This window comes from Petaurus breviceps, unplaced genomic scaffold (genome assembly GCF_028583685.1).
Source record: "Petaurus breviceps papuanus isolate PSGF00001 unplaced genomic scaffold, PetGlider_PUasm1.0 90845, whole genome shotgun sequence".
Taxonomy (NCBI): Eukaryota; Metazoa; Chordata; class Mammalia; order Diprotodontia; family Petauridae; genus Petaurus; species Petaurus breviceps.
Window position 1 is genome coordinate 1341838 of NW_027187359.1, and position 18422 is coordinate 1360259.

General features: G+C 42.7%; 1 protein-coding gene across 1 annotated transcript; it reads right to left on the bottom strand.

Annotated features, from left to right (window-relative positions):
- Positions 1 to 137: 137 nt before the first annotated feature.
- POLD2 (DNA polymerase delta 2, accessory subunit) lies at positions 138 to 14244 on the bottom strand. Its single transcript, XM_069071868.1, has 11 exons — positions 14099 to 14244; positions 10146 to 10408; positions 6137 to 6258; positions 5612 to 5735; positions 4099 to 4213; positions 3590 to 3788; positions 2658 to 2738; positions 2343 to 2500; positions 1904 to 2031; positions 1413 to 1514; positions 138 to 533 (listed from the first exon to the last, which is right to left on the bottom strand). The coding sequence occupies exons 2-11, from the start codon at positions 10363 to 10365 to the stop codon at positions 367 to 369; spliced, it is 1416 nt and encodes a 471-aa protein (XP_068927969.1). The 5' UTR covers positions 10366 to 10408; positions 14099 to 14244; the 3' UTR covers positions 138 to 366.
- Positions 14245 to 18422: the final 4178 nt, after the last annotated feature.

Here is an 18422-nt window from a genome sequence, read left to right on the forward strand (position 1 = left end):
ACCCATGGAGAAAAACCTTTTCAGTTACATCTGCCCCCAAAGGTTCATTTATTCCCTTTGGAGAAGCTGCCACGGCCAAAGGGAGATCTGAATCTCCACTCCTCAATCTGCCCCCAGAAGCTTAAGACAAGTGCACATAATAGACAGGAAGCAAATCTTCCAAGTTTTATTTACAAAGTTACAAGCTGCCAAAATCCTGACACATCTCAGAGTCATTGGCATGAAAGAATCCTGATGACCTTTTAGCTCCAGGCCCTGTCTTTACGAGAGTCCCCTGGCATCGCAGGTCTTCTCTCTACATGTAGTTTAGCCTAAGTGACATCACTGCCACAGCTCATCTGTGAATGCAGTTTCCATCTTCCCAGCTCAGGACCCCATGTCCAGGTCTCCTCCTAGGTCGTCATCGTCCTCAGCGCTGAAGCCAGAGAAGCTGATGGGCTGACAGGCTAGGGTTCGGAGGTTCACCAGGCAGGCAGTCTGAGTGGTGCTGAAGTTGGGAACGGCAATTAGCAGGACAGTTTGTTCCTCAGGCCCTGCAGAGATCAAACGGAGGCAAAATGGGGACTCATCTAACCTGAACATCTCAGCAGGCATCGAAAAGGAAGGCAGACTCTTGTAGGCCGTCTTTAAGTGAGGAGCTAAGCTATCCCCTTCTATTAGGACATATGTAGATGGAACTCCCAGAGCCTTTTGGGAACTATGCTAGTTCCAGAGAAATCACAGCAGACAGGGGACTTTAAATTAATGATATAATCAGCATAATATATAATATACAATCACCTGTCAGAATTCCCAAAGACCAACGAAACTGCCTAGCATTGAGTCTTGGGCATTTTCAGGTCTTAATAAATAGGTCCAGATTAGTACCTACATTCTTGGTGAGCTAATTGACTGAAAGCACCTTCATTCTACCAGTCCTAAGGCTCTAGAAAGAAGAGCTTGGGCTAGTTCCAGGATAGCAAATATTGATAATAACCACAACCTTCTATTTATATAGTGTTGGCAAAACTAAACACATCCATGATCTTATTTCATCTTAATAACGATTTTATAATGTAGACAGAACAAAATTTTACAGATGAAGAAAGAGGAGTTCAGAGACGCTAAATTTGTCCAAGACCATGCAGAGCTGAAATTCAGCCCAGGTCTTCTGACCCCCAACTCTAGTCTATCCACCATATCACACAGTTCTAGAATGCTAGAAATCTATCCCATTTGTATGTGTGTGTGTGTGTGTGTGTGTGTGTGTAAGAGAGAGAGGAGAGAGAGGGAGAGAAACAGACAGACAGACAGAGAGACAGAAAGAGAGGGAGATATCCTAATCTACTTGAGACACTATTAGTCCCAAATAAAGATATATCCTCTTATGTACTGGTCTGAAGTTTAGTGCTCTTGGCATAGATGGAACTAACCTCTGATGACTTTGGAGCGGAAATTAGGAGTGTTGCCGCAAAAGTAGACATGGGGACACTCAGGGAAGATAAATGGGTCTGTTTTGTAGAAGGGGTAACATCCTGGAAGGAGGAAAATACATAAAAAAATCAAATGGTCAAAAGATCAAAAAGGCATAAAGAAAAACACTGTTTCAGGTCTTACCGATTTCATGAGCCCTTGGGGCAGATGTGAAGAGATCTATAGCTCTAAGGATCTCAAGGTCCTGAACTTTTGGGTCCTTTAGTCCTATGGTAGGCCCGGGTTGTATACAAGAAAAACCTGAGGCATCTCAGAACTGGCTTCTGGTATCAGTTCTGGTTCTAAATCCCCTGCTCAAATAGGACAGTACAAAGTACTGTCTACTATCACGAAGGACAAAAGGAATATAAATCCATGCCAAAGAATCACTAATCTTTCCTAATCCTTCCCATGCTCCCAATCCCCTGTACCTGACTAGAAATGTCATTACCAAGAGTGTCAGGTGCAGTGGGGCTGATGTGGCCCACCCGGAGGGTCCACTCCAGAATCTCCAGATGATCCTCCATGCTGCTGTACCGGAAAATATCACTCACATTCTGTCCCGAAGTCCCCAGGAACCTGTAAGGCAAATTTCAAGATGGTTCTTTTCTACCACAGTTCTTCTCTGTCCTTGGGTATGACATAGTCACATTCTATCCTATGTCCCTTACAGGCTTGTATGATCCCTGAAGACCCAGCAGTCTGCTGAAGGTCATTTTGGACTCTCGTGATTGGTGTGGTCCAGTCTTAAAAGAAGAAAATGACAAACACCAGTACCACTTCCCATCTCCACTTGCAATTTCCACTAAAACATGTACTTTCCCCTAACAGTTCAGTTTCTAGTAAAATTAGAAAGTTTTCAGCTTGGAGTCAAGCCACCTCAGAAGTACCTGACTCCATCAATGGTGGCCTGGTAGGGGTTGGTGACCAACTGCAGTGTGGAATAGGCAGAAGCCAGTGGGAACATGCAAGGATGAAGTGGCTGTTGAGGTAGCGTGTAGTTTGTAGGGTCGAATTCACCAGGCATCACATCCACAGGTACTGAGGCCTAGTACAGCAGAGAACAGGAAAATAAGTTTGTCAATACTCACGTCACACTCCCACTGCCAGATTCCAAATTCCCACTGACTAGAGGCCATTTGTTGTCCGGTTCCAGTTCTAAGGATGTGATTTCTAACAGTAACTATAGTCTCAGGTATGCTTACACTTAGCTGGAGTAGGATCTCATCCAACATCTTGATGGCTTCCACACTAGCTGCCTGTGTTTTCTTAGTTAGGTATTTAGCCTGGAAGCAGAAATCACACTAGTCAATGTCAGTCCCCAAAGAAAATGTGGATTAAAGAATTTTCCCTAAAGCCCTATACTCAGGACTCTTACTGCACTCTGCTAGGAAATGCAGAATAGAACCCAGCAACCAAGGACAAAGCTGAGAGTCCCATCCCTACAGCCATTAGTCCTCTCTCTTCAAAGTAGAAAGGTGAGTCTTATGTCAAAAATAAGTCCCACCATCCACCTCCAGAGAAAGAATTGATGGAGTCTGAATATAGATCAAAGCATACTATTTTCTAGTTTATTTTTTATAGGTTTTTTTTTTTTGGTCTGTGTCTTCTTTCAGAACATGACTAATATGAAAATATGTTTTGCATGATTGCAAACCTGTATAACCTATATCAATTTGTTTACTGTATCAGGGAGGTAGTAGGGGAGGGAAAGAGAATTTGAACTCAAAATTTTAAAAAATGAATGTTCAAAATTGTTTTTACATATAATTGGGAAAAGTAATATATTATTCAAAAAGAAGAAAGAAAAAATAGGTCTCACTGTCTGAGTTATTTAAAGAGGCTGACAAATGGGAAGAATTTATGCTACTACATACTCTATTTCCCTGATAACACAACAGGCCAGGTACCCTGGAAAAAGAATCTATGGATAAACAAAAAGGGGTTCCAAACAAAAAAGATACAGCAGCCACTCTGGGCAGTTTATCACTAGGACCTGTATTCTTCTTAATTCCAAATTACCCAAAGAAGCTCACTCAGCACAGAGATGACTCCCCCTACTCACCCCAGAATAAGACAAGAATTTGCAGAGAGTGCCAGACCTCTCTTCAAGAGAGGGTCCAGGGAGAATCCATACCTTACTGATGGAGTCTCTGCTCTGTGTGTTCTGACTGAGTAAGTTCCCAGCAAGAATGACACGAGAGATGTGGGCAGCACTGCTCTGTTCTCCTTCGTCTCCTAGCTGTCCTGTCACTACATCCACCATCAACTGTGTCCCCAGCAGGCTCTCACCACTGCATCCGCCCAGGCCCAGCCCAGATACCAGCAGCACAAACCTGCAGAAGAAGGTCAGTTGTTTCCTAAGGCTAAGCTGGTGCTAATGTTCTTCTGGGTGGCCCCCAAAAGAGAAGGGGGCCTCAGAAGAATTTCAGGGGAAATTCCCAAGCCTGATTACAGACAGACATTACAAACACTATCCATGAGTGTTTTGGGAAAACAAGGCATTCAGTGTTCTTGGTACTGTGAAATGAGGCTTTATAGCCCAAGGCAGCAGTCAAGTTAAAAGGTATAGCACAACTTCGAGTTAAAAGATAGCCAAGAGCTGCAACTAAAAGCATGTTAAATGTTAAAGCATTAAAAGCTCACCTGTCTGCATCAGGTACTGTCATAGGTTTCTGGGGTGGTAGGTCTGCAAAACAATGATCCTCTACCAGGAACTTGCCATCATCTTGCACAGAGCCCAACACTGCCAGCACTATTCCTGAAGAGCAAGGTAGATCAGGGCCCCAGAGTTAAATGGAGGAAGCGAGAGGTGTAGCCCCCTTCTCCTTGTCACACAGCAGCATAGCAAGTGTTTATTAAATTCAGATCCCCACACTGTCAAGACTGTAGTAACCTGTAATCCTCCTCCACCCCTTAGGGTGAGAGACTCTCCACTGGGAACTCAAACCAAGTTGTAGCCTTCTTGGTGATGCTGCCATTGGACAGAAGAGAGTAGCCTCCTTCTTCATCTACACCCATATGGTCCTCCCTGCTCCTTATAGGCATATATTTTGGTTTTTTAATCAATCCATAAAAATCTACCTTCTCTTCCTCCCACTCTAAATTCCTCTTTCCTTCTCTCTAATTGAGAATGAAATAAAATGAAATAAAACCCTTCTTCCAAACATGTAGCCAAGCAATACAATTCTGGTATTGGCCATGCCCACAAAAATAAATCTCATCTTGCACTCTGAGTCCCTTACCAGTCTAACAGGAGATGGGTGGCCTGTGCCCCCACTAGGTCTAATCACAATGTCCATCCCCTCCATGAGTGCAAATAAGCACACACTTGCACCATATTTGTTGTTGTTGAATCATTTTAAATTATGTTCAACTCTTTGTGACCCCACTGGGGTTTCCTTGGCAAAGATAATGAATTGATTGGTTATTTCCTTCTCCATCTCATTTTAAAGATGGGGAAACGGAGGCAAACAGGGTGTAGCGGCAAGCACCCCAAGCACGTCCTCAGGGTTTGCTGCCCATACAGGTTCTTAGATCTGCTTTGGTAAAGGAAAGCAACTCAAAATGGGTTAACAAGCTTACTTTAATCAGTCAGACATATATCGTTTACCTTGTTCAGGAGAAAAGGTCAGCACCCTGAACTTCAAAGTATACAGGCAGAATTATCAAGACAGAAACATCAAGTAGACAGATTTCCAAACTGTCCAACCATTACATCCATACCCAGTCAACATCTGGGTTTCCACATCTGGGTTTTTCAAAGCCGGGGGGGCCCTGGACAACGGCTTCCCAGAATACAGATCAAATCACAGAACACTTCTCAAAGTGAGCCCCCAAAACAAAGCCTCACATCAGGGCTTATATAGCCTTCTCCTGGCTCAGAGAATGTAACAACCTTATTGACCCACTGGCCAATCAAAAAGTATCAACTGAAAAACAAGCCTCCCACCCCAGGCTCCAGGTGCACTTTAGCCTAGGAGCAGGGAAGATCTTTAAATTTGCATTCCCATTACACAGGGTTAAGTGATTTGTTCAGGGTCACACAGCTATTAAGTGTCAGAGGCCAAATCTGAAGTCAAGAAGATGAGTCTCCCTGACTCTAGGCCCAGTACCCTATCCACTGTGCCACCTGGCTCCATGCACTTAAACCATGTACCTGTTACCAATCTGGACACATCAAGAGTGCCTTCCAATTTGATTCGTTGTAACTCATCTTCCAGAATCAGCTCATCGTCTGGGTGAATATATTTGCTCCGAGGAGGTTGGGGCAGTAGATTATGCTGGAATATCAAAATAGAGGGTTGTTTATAGGGTCAAAGTTGCTACAGCTCAAGTTTCTTACAATTTCTCCAATATGATAACCCACTTAGCCTTTACACTTGTTGCTTTCTTCCTGTATTCAAGGAGCCTACTGCTCCTTCAAATGCCAGTGTTATTCTTTCTGTGTCCATTCATAAAGCCTGACTTGCAGAGCCCAAAGGGCTGAGAGGCCTACACATTTGGGCTCCATGGGGTAATGTTGGCTAGATACATCCTTGAAAATATCTTTTCAGGAACAACCTTCAAACTTATGGTACCCTCCTTGTTCTAACCCTGCAATAAAATTCTTCCAGCTTTAGCTTTCCCTTCCCAAGAGCATGGTAGGGAGGGTAACTGTGTGGGTGTGAGGTAAGAGGCTCACCTCTTCACTGATTTCCCGAAGGATGGAAGGCTGCAACTGCATGGACTTGAAGAGAGTCCCCACCACACAACATTTCTCCCCAGGCTGCAGTTCACAGAGCTTCTTTACACTTACTTCACTGGCTGTGGGGAGCAATGGTTATGCCATTTATCAAGGCTCAAGGAAAAGTCAATAGGAAGGGTCATAAGCACTGGTCTTAGGACTCCCTCAACCTTTACCCACAGCAAAAGGCCATTCAAGATACAGCCTCACAAGAGAACACTTTAACAGAATCCTCAAGCAACATGGATGTGCCTTCTTTTCACAATGGAGGACAGCAGTTAACAAAAGGAGAAAACTTGGTACCCACTGGTAACAACAAAGGGACTCTGTGGTACCACAAAAACACAGATGAACTAATGATGTGGTCCTGAACTTTGTTCTTTCAGGTAAGGCTTCTCCAAATTTAGAGCTAGAGGAGAAATTTAAAGTACTCCACCTTTGATGTGATAGCCCAGACTAAATCAAAAGAGAACAAAAAGATTTCTGTGAATGTTTTGCCTTAATTTGTTACTGAATAAATAGAGAGTTCACTATACTGTGTAATCAGAACTTTCAAGCTGTTCACAGCAGCATTCCTCTGGAAAGCTGCTTGTGCTTGGCTTTACAGTAACTTAGAACACAAAAAAACAATGTTATAAGTGATGGTGAGGTTCCGAGGCCAGAGTGAAACATTGATACTTATTAACTTCTAAGTCACTCTTCCTTAAGGGCCAGCTTGGTTCGTCTGGCCCAGTCTCTCCCTCCACTATGCTCCTAGCCATCATCCTTGGTCATGTCAATCATCATACTAAGTACCTACTACTCTGACCTCACAGAACTTTGAGAGCTCATTACCTTCATGATCTCCAGCTCCACTTGGTTTCTGTCACCAATGGGCCCAGTCATGCCCAGGACAGCTTCATGACTCTGGACTTCTCTCAATTTAAAATTCTGAACTTTGGAATTCTATTCTCTGACCAGACCACAAACTCCCAGCTGTTTCTCTCTCATATTCTCCCATACCTTAGTAAACCTCTTAAGATCTTTGTGGTGACTTTAGGTGACTTCGCTTTTTCAATATTGCTATACTTCCAGTCCAACAATGGCTTTACTTATCTCCCTATCTACATTGGACTATGGGGTCAGCATTTCCAGAATTCATCTGCCACCACTCTAGAATCCCAAGCCTCCTCTACCTGCCACTCCCTGTCTTGCTAAAACCTCCAGTCTAGGGTAACTCCACTATTTTTCTCTGCTATTTCCCTATCACGGAGCATAGCTAGAGGAGGTAGTAAAAAAATAAAAACAAACAAACAAAAAGAACCTGATTAAGTCTACTACAAACACCTGTTTTCTAACTTCATCTAGTCCCTCACTACTAAGTGGCAATTCTTTTACTCATTCTTATAAGGAACAATGTCTTGCACATAGCAAGCATTTAACAAATGCTTGTGAAATTAAATATTCCCTATAGCAGCTATTCTAAACCTTTCCCACTCTTCTCAGTCCCTTATGCCAACCTCTGCCTACTCTTATCCCTAAGCAGGTAAACTATATCTTTTCCTACATTACTGAGATCAAAAACAGCTAGTGTGACCTCAACTTTCTTCCTCTATCCATCAAACCATCACCAAATATTCAGAAGTGGCCTTCTTCATTGCCAAAGCATTGCCCTTATGCTTGTGCCCTTGGATCTCATCCTTCTCTTCCTCCTCCTGACCGTTTTTTCTTTCCCCCACCTATATACATACTTATCTTCATGTTCTTTAAAATCAACCAAAAAAACAAACCCTTTCCTGAAGCTACTCTCACATGTCTACCCTTCCTTTCACTGACAAAATTCCATAAAGAGGCGGATACATTCACTGCCCTTCAACTACTTCAACTCCATTCATTCCTTAACCTTTCATAATCTAGTCCCAGTCATGCCACTCTACAACCCGCTCTTTCAAGTGACCAATTTAGTTCAACAAGTATCTGTTATTGTAAGATACCAATGGCCATGCTGCTAAATAATCACTTTCTCCTCAATCTTTCTTGTCCCCTAGCTTCTGAGGCACTGTGTTCACTTTTACCTCTGATAACAGCTGTCTACTCTTTCTCCAACCATTCCGTAAATGTAAACAATTCTTTTCCTCAGCAATCTCATGCAATCTCACTTTGACTATCACTTCTATGCAGGTGATTCTCCAAATGGATTTCTTTCCAAAGTTCCAAACTCATATTTTTTTGTAGCTGACTACAGAATTTCTGATAATGGCACCCACTATCTTCCCAGATACCCATACTTGAAATCTGAGTTATCTTTAATACCTCCTTCTTCCTATATCCAGTCATCAGGTCCTACTGATTCTGTCTCTTGAAGCCATCACATCCTTACTAATCCCACTGTTAACCACCTGAATTTAGAACATCAATACAAATCATCCCTGCAATCCATAAAACACACAAATGCCAAGATTGATCACATGCCTCCCCTACTTAGATTCTTCCATTGTCAGTAGAATATAGTCCACTATCATTAGCCTGGTCTTTAAGGCCCTACATAATCCTGTTCCTGTTTCTTCCTTCACCCTTATCGTATACTACAACCAACCTAAACTAGTTGTTATTCTCAAAACTTATCCTGAATTTTACTTTTGTTCATGATTCTTTCTATGGCTGGAATAAATTCTCTCCAACCTCACCTTTAACTGCTGAAATCCTAACTAGTTCAAATACCACCTCCTCTAAGAAGCCCTCTCTGTTCCCTGCCCTTCCAGTTCTCCCCCATCCCTATCACAACAAACTATCTTGCCTTCCTTGGTAACCTCATAGCACTTTATGCCTTTCTTAAAGCATTTATCACATTTTTGTATTTTTTTTGGGGGGGGAGATATGGTTTACAAATATTAGCTCCTTTACTAGACAGTAAGGTCATTGGGGGGATGGACTGTGTCTTATTTATCTTTGCATTGCCCTCTTATACACAGTTAGGTACTCAATAAACCATTTGTTAAACCGAATTGAAAATGATGGATAAAGAAGACTACAGAGGAACTGGGCCTAGGACAGAACATGTGGCATGGCAACTATCTGATATATTCCATTTCATAAAGAGACAGAATAAAACATTGGGTGAAAGAGGCTTTCTTGATACAACCCAGTAAACAAGCACCCAAAGGAATTCAGGTTTAGGAGAGAAAATAAATTTGAACATATTAATATGAAAAATACAAAGAAAGAAATTAATATACAAATAGTTACAATAGTATAGCCTATAAGTGTATAAAAAGCAAAGCCAATGGATATGGAATCATGTAGTTATAATCCATTCTACCCCTTTACTTCTAAATGGATAAAATAGAAGCTGTAGGGAAGGAGCACCTTATATGAGCAGAAATGGCCTAAAACATAGGGAACAGCTCCTTCAGAAAGATTAAAGCAATTCTGGCTAATGAATAAGAGAGCTATGCCTTTGAAGTATGTGAGGATAGAGAAGCAGAGAAAATCAGGAAAAGAAGGAAACTCTGAAAAAAGATAAAATCTAACTAAAGATAAAAAATATCTCCCTTTGCTAGCAAATTGTGGAATCACTACTATGGAAGGATGTGAAAGACTACATAAATAAAGAATTTCTCTGATTCTCTCTCAATAACTGTAAGAAAAGCCTACCACTTTCTAGTCGGTGAAAATATAACAATAGCTAATAGCTAACATATATAATGCCAACTACATGCTAGGCACTGTGCTAAGAGTTTTTGCAAATATTATCTAATTTGATTCTCAACAATCCTGTGAAGTAGGTGTTATTATTATCCCCATTTTATAGATGAGGAAACTGAGGCAAACAGTGACTTGCCCAGGGTCACACAGCTAGTAAGTGTCTAAGGCAAGATTTGAACTCAGGTCTTCCTGACTCAAGGTCTTACACTTTATCTATTGTGCCACCTAGCTACCCCTAAACTTATAAACTAGTAAAAACATTCCCCAAACTTCTATCACTCACTCCAACGTTGCTGTGCCCGGTTCACCAGGAGGGGCGTCATATGAATAAGGCGGGTGGCATAGATATGGGCATACTGCCGGCTAAAGCTTCTCTCCCCCAAACGAAAAGGCTGGGAAGAGTTAGTGTAATTCGTCACAGGTACTCGAGCAAAGGTAGAGGACTCCGTTGATGGTGGGGACAAGAGTGTGTGGGCCCTCTTTGAAGCTTGCTCTGAAAACATGGCCGAGGTCCTAAGGTAGGTTTTCACCTTAGGAACACTGCACCTAAATAAAGGAGAAATTGGTTACTGTATATTTTCAAAGGCCTCCCCTACCTACTCATAACTAGCCTAATTTAATACACAGTATCAGGGGGGCACATGGGAGGTAACAAAACAGTACTAGGAGAAACCAGCTTAAAATTGGGTAAAATATCATCTTGCAAGATTATTAGTTTCTTGAGGGCAGAGACTATTCTTTTTCATTTGTATTCCCTACAACACTTAATAGGTGTTTATATTCAATTTAAAAAACATTATTAAATGTTTGTTGAATTAATAATATCTAGCATTTATACAGTGCAAAGCACTTTACACATATCTCACTTGATACTCACTACAACCCTGGGAGCTAAGTGTTATTATCCCTAGTTTGCTGACGAAGAAACTGAAGTTGTGGTTAAGTGACTTGCCCAGGGTCACATCACTAGCAAGTATCTGAAACTAGATTTGAACTTCTTTCTGATTCCATGTCTAGCGTTCTATCCACTGTGACACTAGCTACCTGAATGAGTATTAGTGACAAAATTAAGACAGTTATTCAGTTAAGATACCTATGTTTATCTCTGTAGTCACTTGATGAAAGGGAAGGGGGAAACCAGGGCAAAGAGCACTCTTCTACTTCCCAACCTGATTCAAATTGAGGTGGCTCAATGTAAGTTTACAAAACGATGTATTAATTACAATCACATATATTTCTGGAAAGAGAAATGGACTGGGAACCAGGAGACCAGGGATGTAGTTTCAAATATGCTTTGCCCCTATATGACCTTGGGGAAATGTTAATCTCTCTGGGCCTCAATTTCCTCATCTATAAAATAAGGGAGTTGGACTAGATGACTTCTAAGGTCCCTTCTTGTTCTAAAACTATCATCCTATGTAGCCTTGGGCAAGCCACTTAAAAATTGTTAGTGTTTTTCATCTGTAAAATGAAGGGCCTGGAAAAAAATTATCCTTACTATTCCTTGCATCTATAAATGACTAAGATTCCATAGCCTACCATTCAAGGCCCTCTATTAGCTCATTTCTAGCTTCACTCATCATTTTTTTCATATAAAACCTCTTCTTTCTTTAGCTCAAGTCAATCTATCTGACATTATTGGCACATATTTGCTAGTTTCCATCTTCATTCATGACCATCCCTAACTCCACCAACCCATATCTACCACTTCCTTCAGGACTTGGTTCAAAATCTAGTTCCTTCAAGAAGTCTTCAATACTTAATACCTAAGCCTATTCTATTCTGATCAATCTCTTGGCTCAATGGTCCTTAACCTGTGAACTGAGGACCCCCACAGGAGCCATGGAATTATGGCAAAAGGTCCAGGAATTTAAATTTAAATCCATTACAAAGTGTTATCATTTTTATCTTTACTCAGCTCAAAAAAATGAGATAACTTAGTATAATAATAATAACTCATTTATATAGGACCTTAAGGTTTTCAAAGCACTTTCCTCATTCTACTGATCAGTAAACCAGGGCCCAGAAAGATTAAGTGATATGTCTAATCAGCTATTCAGAGCCAGAAGGGATGTCAGAGGTTATTTAGTCCATTCCTCTCATTTTATAGATGAGGACACTGAGGTAAAGTGACTGGCCCAAGGTCATGTAGTTAGTCAGTGTCAGAGCTGGGATTCAAAAACCATCCTTGAGAGCAGAAACAGAACATTGCACACAGTAACAGCCACAGTGTTCGAGGACTGATTTTGATAGACTTAATCCTTCTTAGCAACGAAAGGACCTAAAACAATTCCAAAGAACACACGATGGAAAATACTAGCCACATCCAGAGAAAGAACTATGGAGTTGGAATGCAGAACGAAGCAGACTTTTCTTTTTTGTTTTGTTTTTCTTTCTCATGGTTTTTCCCATTCATTATAATTCTTCTATGCAACATGACTAATGTGAAAATGTGTTTAATAGAAATGTATGTGTTGGGGCAGCTAGGTGGTGCAATAAATAAAGCACCTGCCCTGGAGTCAGGAGGACCTGAGTTCAAGTCAGGCCTCAGACACTTAACACAAAAACTAGCCGAGTGACCTTGGGCAAGTCACTTAACCCCAATTGCCCTCCAAAAAAAAAAAGAAAGAAATGTATGTGTAGAACCCATATCAGATTGCAAGCTGTCTTGGGGAGAGAGTGGGGCAAGGGAGAAAATTTAAAACTTATGGAAATGAATGTTGAAAAGGGAATAATTTAACTTTTAAAAAACCCTCAGCCTTTCCAGAATATTAATGACTTAGTTTATTAGTGACAGAGCCGAGGCATTTAACTCTGATCTTCTGAACACTCGTCTTGGGCTTTTCCCTTCATGACAGTACAATCCCTTTTGGCCTTTATATCTTTTCCTTTTTGTGACCCTAAGCAGGTCCTTTATACCAGACAGGGCTCTCCTAGTTCCAATCCTCAAGCTCCAAGGCATGGTTGAAGTTGCACACTGGTACAGGGACTGGAATATAACCATATGTGTGACATATCTTTCTTTTTATATATAGATTTTTTTTAATATCGCTTTAAGGTTCATAAAGCACTTTCTTCACAACCATCAAGGGGAAAGGGGGCACAGCAGAAAGAGTACTATATTTGGAGTCAGAGAATCTGAGTTTAAATTCTAGCTGTGCTACTTACTACCCTTTGCAACTCCTCTCTGGGCCTCAGTTTGAAAAACTTATAAAAATGAGGGGCTTGGACTACATGGATGACCTTCCAGCTCTAAATTTTAGCTATTAATTCTCTGAAATAAGGAGCCTGAATATCATCATTCCCACTTTACAGATGAGTAAACTGTGGCTCAGAGATGTGATTTTGACCAGGGTACAGGATGTGGATTCAGGTCTGACATTGGTACTGAGGAGCAATTTGGCCTCACTGTAAGTAGGTTGGGAGTGAGAAGAGAAATCGATTCAAGAACCAGAAGGGACCTCAATAGGTTAACTAGTCCAACTTAATTTTAGCAATGAGCAAATTCAGACTGAGAGAGGAAGGTTTTCTCATCCAACTTCTTTACAGATGAGTAAACTGAGGCTCAGAGGGATTCCGTAATTTGCTCAGGAGCATACAACTAGTTAGTGTTGGAGCCGGGATGTAGACTCCACACCCAGGGCTCTTGGAGGTAAAGCAGAAAAAGCTTTAGACTTGAGGTTAGCAAGAATCCAACCTCTGACACTATTCCGTTGGGGAGGCAGCATGGTGCAAACGGAGAAGGGCCGGGCTTCCAATTCTGTCACTGGCCGTTATCTCAGGCAAGTCACTTCACCTCTCTGGGCCTCAGTTTCCTCATTTGTAAAAACGAGGAGGGAGCTGTGAGAAGCCTCTGAGGTCCCTTCCCTCTCTGTCGCTAGGATTTTATGAGTGACTCGTAGTCATCTGGCCTTAAAGAACCCGCAGAATGGGGATGCTGCTGAAGTAACGTTATTAGTTCGTTTTCGAAAGCCTAGAAGCGCTACGGAAGTGTCAGCCACACGAGACGCCCAAGGGTCCCCGTCCTGGCCCCGTCCCTATCCCTGGCGCGGCCCGGCTCCACTCGCGCGGCCTCCCCGCCTCACACCCGGCTCGGCTGGGCCGGGCCAGCCCCCAGCGCACGCTGGCCCGTCCGAGGCTCAGTTCCAAGGACTCCAGGGGCGGCAGAGCCCTCGGGCCAGGGTGGACCGGACCCCACAGAACTGCCGGCGGCCTACACCGGAACCGCTTACTTACCCGCGCTCACGCTGGTGGACCACTAGCAGCTCACCAGCCGCCAAGCCCGCGCTCCGCCCCGGAACCGAAGGCCGAAGCCCCGCCTCCCGCCCCGATTGGATAAAAACAGCAATCGCCACACCCTCACTCCGCCTCAAATCGAGACCCCGTCCCCTTCTCAGCCCCTGCTTCTGAGTACCTCGCAGAGGAACGCTATGGTCATAGCCCCGCCCCCCGGAATCAGGCCCCACCCCTTCGCTTCTCTCTCTGGACGCGCGGGAGATGGCGTGAAGGTTGATTTTTGCTTAGTTTGCCACTGAGTCCTCCTGGGCTCCTGCTCCTAAGAGGGAGGTGTATTTGCATGTCGGTTTTCTTCATCATAATTTATGCTTCCATTTTGCTTTAAGGGTTGAGATTTCTCTCTTTTTCAAAATGAACCTCTGTAAGTTATTACCAGGTGTTAAGAACTCATCATGAGGCATATTCACAGAAATGCAAAAAATAGGGGTTCACACCTCCTCCCTCCATCTTCCTGATAAATGATGACTTACAGATGACAAATGTGACCTGAAATTTCTACAGGAGATCCTCTGGTCCACCCTGAACCTAAGTCAGGAAAAAACAGCGAACCCGACCCCATCCCCTAATACTGCAGAGATCTGCACAACGTAGTTTGCATGTTCTCTCCCCTTACAGCCTTGAGAGCTCCTTGAAGGCAATCTTTTGCCTTTTTTATTACTATTATTGTTATTATTATTTGTACCCCCAGTGCTTAGCACAGCGTCTGGCACACAAGAGGCACTTTAAAAATGGTTTTTGACCGACTGATTCTTCCCACCTCCAAGCCCTCCCTGGGTCTGGAGCTACTTATATGGTCACCTACTGTCAGAGCTGGAAGAGAGCTTGGTTTTGAATGCATCGGCGGAATCATCTCATTCATCAAGCATTAAATGCCCGTTATGTGCCAGGCGCTGTGCTAAAGACAACAAATCGAGAAACGGTCCCCTCAAGAGGGTTATATTCTTGGGGGGAGGGACAGGGAAAAACCAGTATTCCCAACATTTATTCAACAAGCATTTATTTAAGTTCCTAAGTCCCTTGTAGAGCATTATGCTGGGTAGGGTCAAAGTGGGAGTGATAGTTTATATAAGTATATTAAGTTTATATATGGCACAGTTCCTGACCTGCTGGGGCTTACAACCTAACATAACAATTATTGACCAGGAAGAGATAGACCTTAGAGTCTATCTACTCTGACCCTCTCATTTTGCAGATGAGTATGCTGGCCCCTTGGTACTCCCTTTGATAATCTGTGCATCTCAATACCTCCCTTGTTTGACTTCTTCTATCTCCCTGGCTCCTCTTGTCTTTCTGCTTCTTTTTCCCACAAGTCCCTTAGCTCAGGGTAAAACTCTGGAAAAATTAAGGTGGGATCATGGGAAATCTCCCACAGGCATCCATCCTCTACATTCTCATGTCCATGGGGATGCCTGCAAGTTGTGTACCAAGAGGGTACCAGTAAGATTATAACCTACAAAGGCTGTGTCAACAGCATCTGAAAAAGGAAGGACATGACAAGTAGGTGGGGAAGGGCCAATGAGGTTGTATAAATGGTGCTCCTAGAAAAGATGGGCAAGAAACAGGAAGTAACAGTAAGGGAAGGAATACATGAGTGACAGCCATATCCTCTAGAACCTGGCAACTCAACAAAGGACCAAGCACTGGTCTCAGTATCCCATATCATGGCTATTGTTGTTCAATGTTTCTGACTCCTTGTGACTTCATTTGGGGTTTTCTTGCCAAAGTTACTGGAGTGTTTTACATTTCCTTCTCCAACCATTTTACATATAAGGAAACTGAGATAAACAGGGTTAAGCAACTTGCCCAGGGTCACACAGCTAGTAAGTATCTGAGGTCAAATTTGAACTCAGATCTTCCTGACTCCAGACCCAGTGCTATATCCACTACACCACCAGGTGGCACCACAAACTCTACCACTTGTATTTAAAAGGACATTTTTTTTCTTTTTGGAGGGCAGTTGAGGTCAAATGACTTGCCCAAGGTCACACGGCTAGTTTTTGTGTTAAGTGTCTGAGGCTGAATTTGAACTCAGGTCCTCCTGACTACAGGGATGGTGCTCTATTCACTGCTCTACCTAGCCACTCTCTTCTCCTACTTGGGAAGAAACACAAAGAGAAAGATCAGGTAGAGATGGGGTGTCTCCAGCAGGGATGGGGTGGAGAAAGACCTTTCTTTTATTTTCCTTGGCTAATCAGTTATCTTTCCTGAGGCTCTATTGCCATGTTTCATCTCAATACTGGACCTGCCCTACAACTACTAACAATAGTTACCTAGTGTCCCAATCATTTCTGTTTGGACTCTAAGCTCCTGCTTCAATTAAACCATACCTGTCATGAGTTTTGTTTTGTTCCCTCAAGGCCAGATTTCTACTTTCCAAAGGGAGATAAAGAAATAATTATTAATGTCAACTAGAAGGTATAGTGGATAAAGTGCTCAAATTAGAGTTCGGAGGTTCTGAGTTCAAGTCCTGCCTCAAACACTTTCTAGCTGTGTAAGTCTGGGTAAGTCACTTAACCTCTCTTGTCCTCAGTTTCCTCATTTGTAAACTAGAGATAATAATAATACCTGCAGTTTTATGTAAGGATCAAATGAAATAACATGTAAAGTGCTTTTCGAACCATTAAATTCTATTTAAATACTAGCTAGTCTTTTTTTTTTTTTTTTGAGGCTATTGGTATTCTTTTTACCCAGGGTCACCCAGCTAGTAAGTGTCTGAGGCTTGATTTGAACTCCAGTTCTCCTGACTCCAGGGCTGGTGCTTTCTCCAGTTCACCACCTAGCTTCCTCTGGTCTCTTAATTATTATTACTAACGGCAATACTGTCCTCTTCCTATCCCAAGTGCCAATGAACATTCTAACAGTCATCTGGCAGAAATACATTCTTGCTTTGTTGTTATGGTAACTTGAAATGAAGGCAATACACTGGATTGATCTCTGGAGAAACCTTGAATTCTGTGCTGTTAGAGAACCTGCTTTAGCTTGAGCTTGAGGAAAGGAGATTAAAGGGATGGGGAAAGGGGTCATTGTCCACCAGGGCTTCTGCCCGCTTCATGTATGACCCAGAAGACATCCTGGCCAGATGTGTACTCAAGCTCCCAGGGTCTTTGTGTGTGTAGGGCATGGATCCTATCCAATAATTCAAATGTGGAACAGGATGAAAACCTATATTGAGCACATGCTACATTTCTTTCTTTTAATTTTCTTGAAAACTGAAATATGTGTCTGTCTCTTGAATTTCAAGAGCCACTGAAATTTTGTGAGCTGTCTGGTGTAGGGTGTGAGGGAAAAATTATGAGAACTGTCCCAATGCTAGCGACATTGAATGTGGATCTTCTGGAAAGCATAATGGAAGAAGAATCTAGAGGGCTTGGAGGCACATAAAAATTAAAGAGAGACAGATAGATAGAGACAGAGAAAGGGGAAGAAAAGAGAGGGGGAGGAAGGGGGGGAGGAAGAGAGAAACAAAGAGAGGCAGAGACATTCACAGAGAAAGAGAGACAGACGGGGAGAGACAGAGACAAAAACAGAGAGACAGAGACATCCACAGAAATGAGAAACAGGAGGGAAGGAGGGAGGGAGGGAGGGAGGGAGGGAGGGAGGGAGAGTCAGACACAGGAACAGAGAATCAACTTTTAAGATGGTTAGCCTGGGGACAGGATAGATGATATTGTCACTGGCAGAGAGATAAGATTTCTATTTTCAAACTTCAGCTTCAAGTGACAGCTTTATGCCTATGTGGAACATCTCCACAGATAGCAAGAAATTCAGGACTGGAGAGAGGGTGAGAGCATCAGGCTAGAGATTAGTTTGGCAGTTGGAAGGTGAGAGGTTGCTGCAGACTCCTGGAATGAAGAGAAGAAGGGTAGAAGAGAACTTTCGGTCAGAGGAGGGAGAGAAAGGGTGAGGGGGTGAAATGCAAAAGGGAAGCCAGAGGGACACTCCAAAGGGGTCCTTTTTCTTTGCACTGGTAATTCTACTCATCACCACCAGAACCTTAAAGGAAGGATAGGGAAGTTCCCTTTAGGTACCGACTGTGAGAACCCAATTCCTCTTTTTGCCCCTTTATCTGTTCTCAGTTGTTGTTTGTCCTTTATTTTGGAAGAGGAGCAGTGACATCACATTTTTAAATTTCATTTTTTTTTAGTCCAAATGTAATTTCATTAGTAGACGAAACTCCCGGTGAGGAAGTTCCCTTTACCAATGCAGACCAGCCCCTGCTTTGAAACCTTAGAGAGTTGCCTGCAGGGTACTGAGAGGTTCAGTG

Bases quoted from the DNA above. Each gene is read 5' to 3' on its own strand.
- POLD2 (XM_069071868.1), bottom strand. From the start codon at position 10,365: ATGTTTTCAGAGCAAGCTTCAAAGAGGGCCCACACACTCTTGTCCCCA. The intron at 5,736-6,136 runs GTGAGCCTCTTA...TTGATATTCCAG, and splicing joins TTCGGGAAATCAGTGAAGAG to CATAATCTACTGCCCCAACC. The intron at 4,214-5,611 runs GTACATGGTTTA...CTTGCTCTTCAG, and splicing joins TGTGTCCAGATTGGTAACAG to GAATAGTGCTGGCAGTGTTG.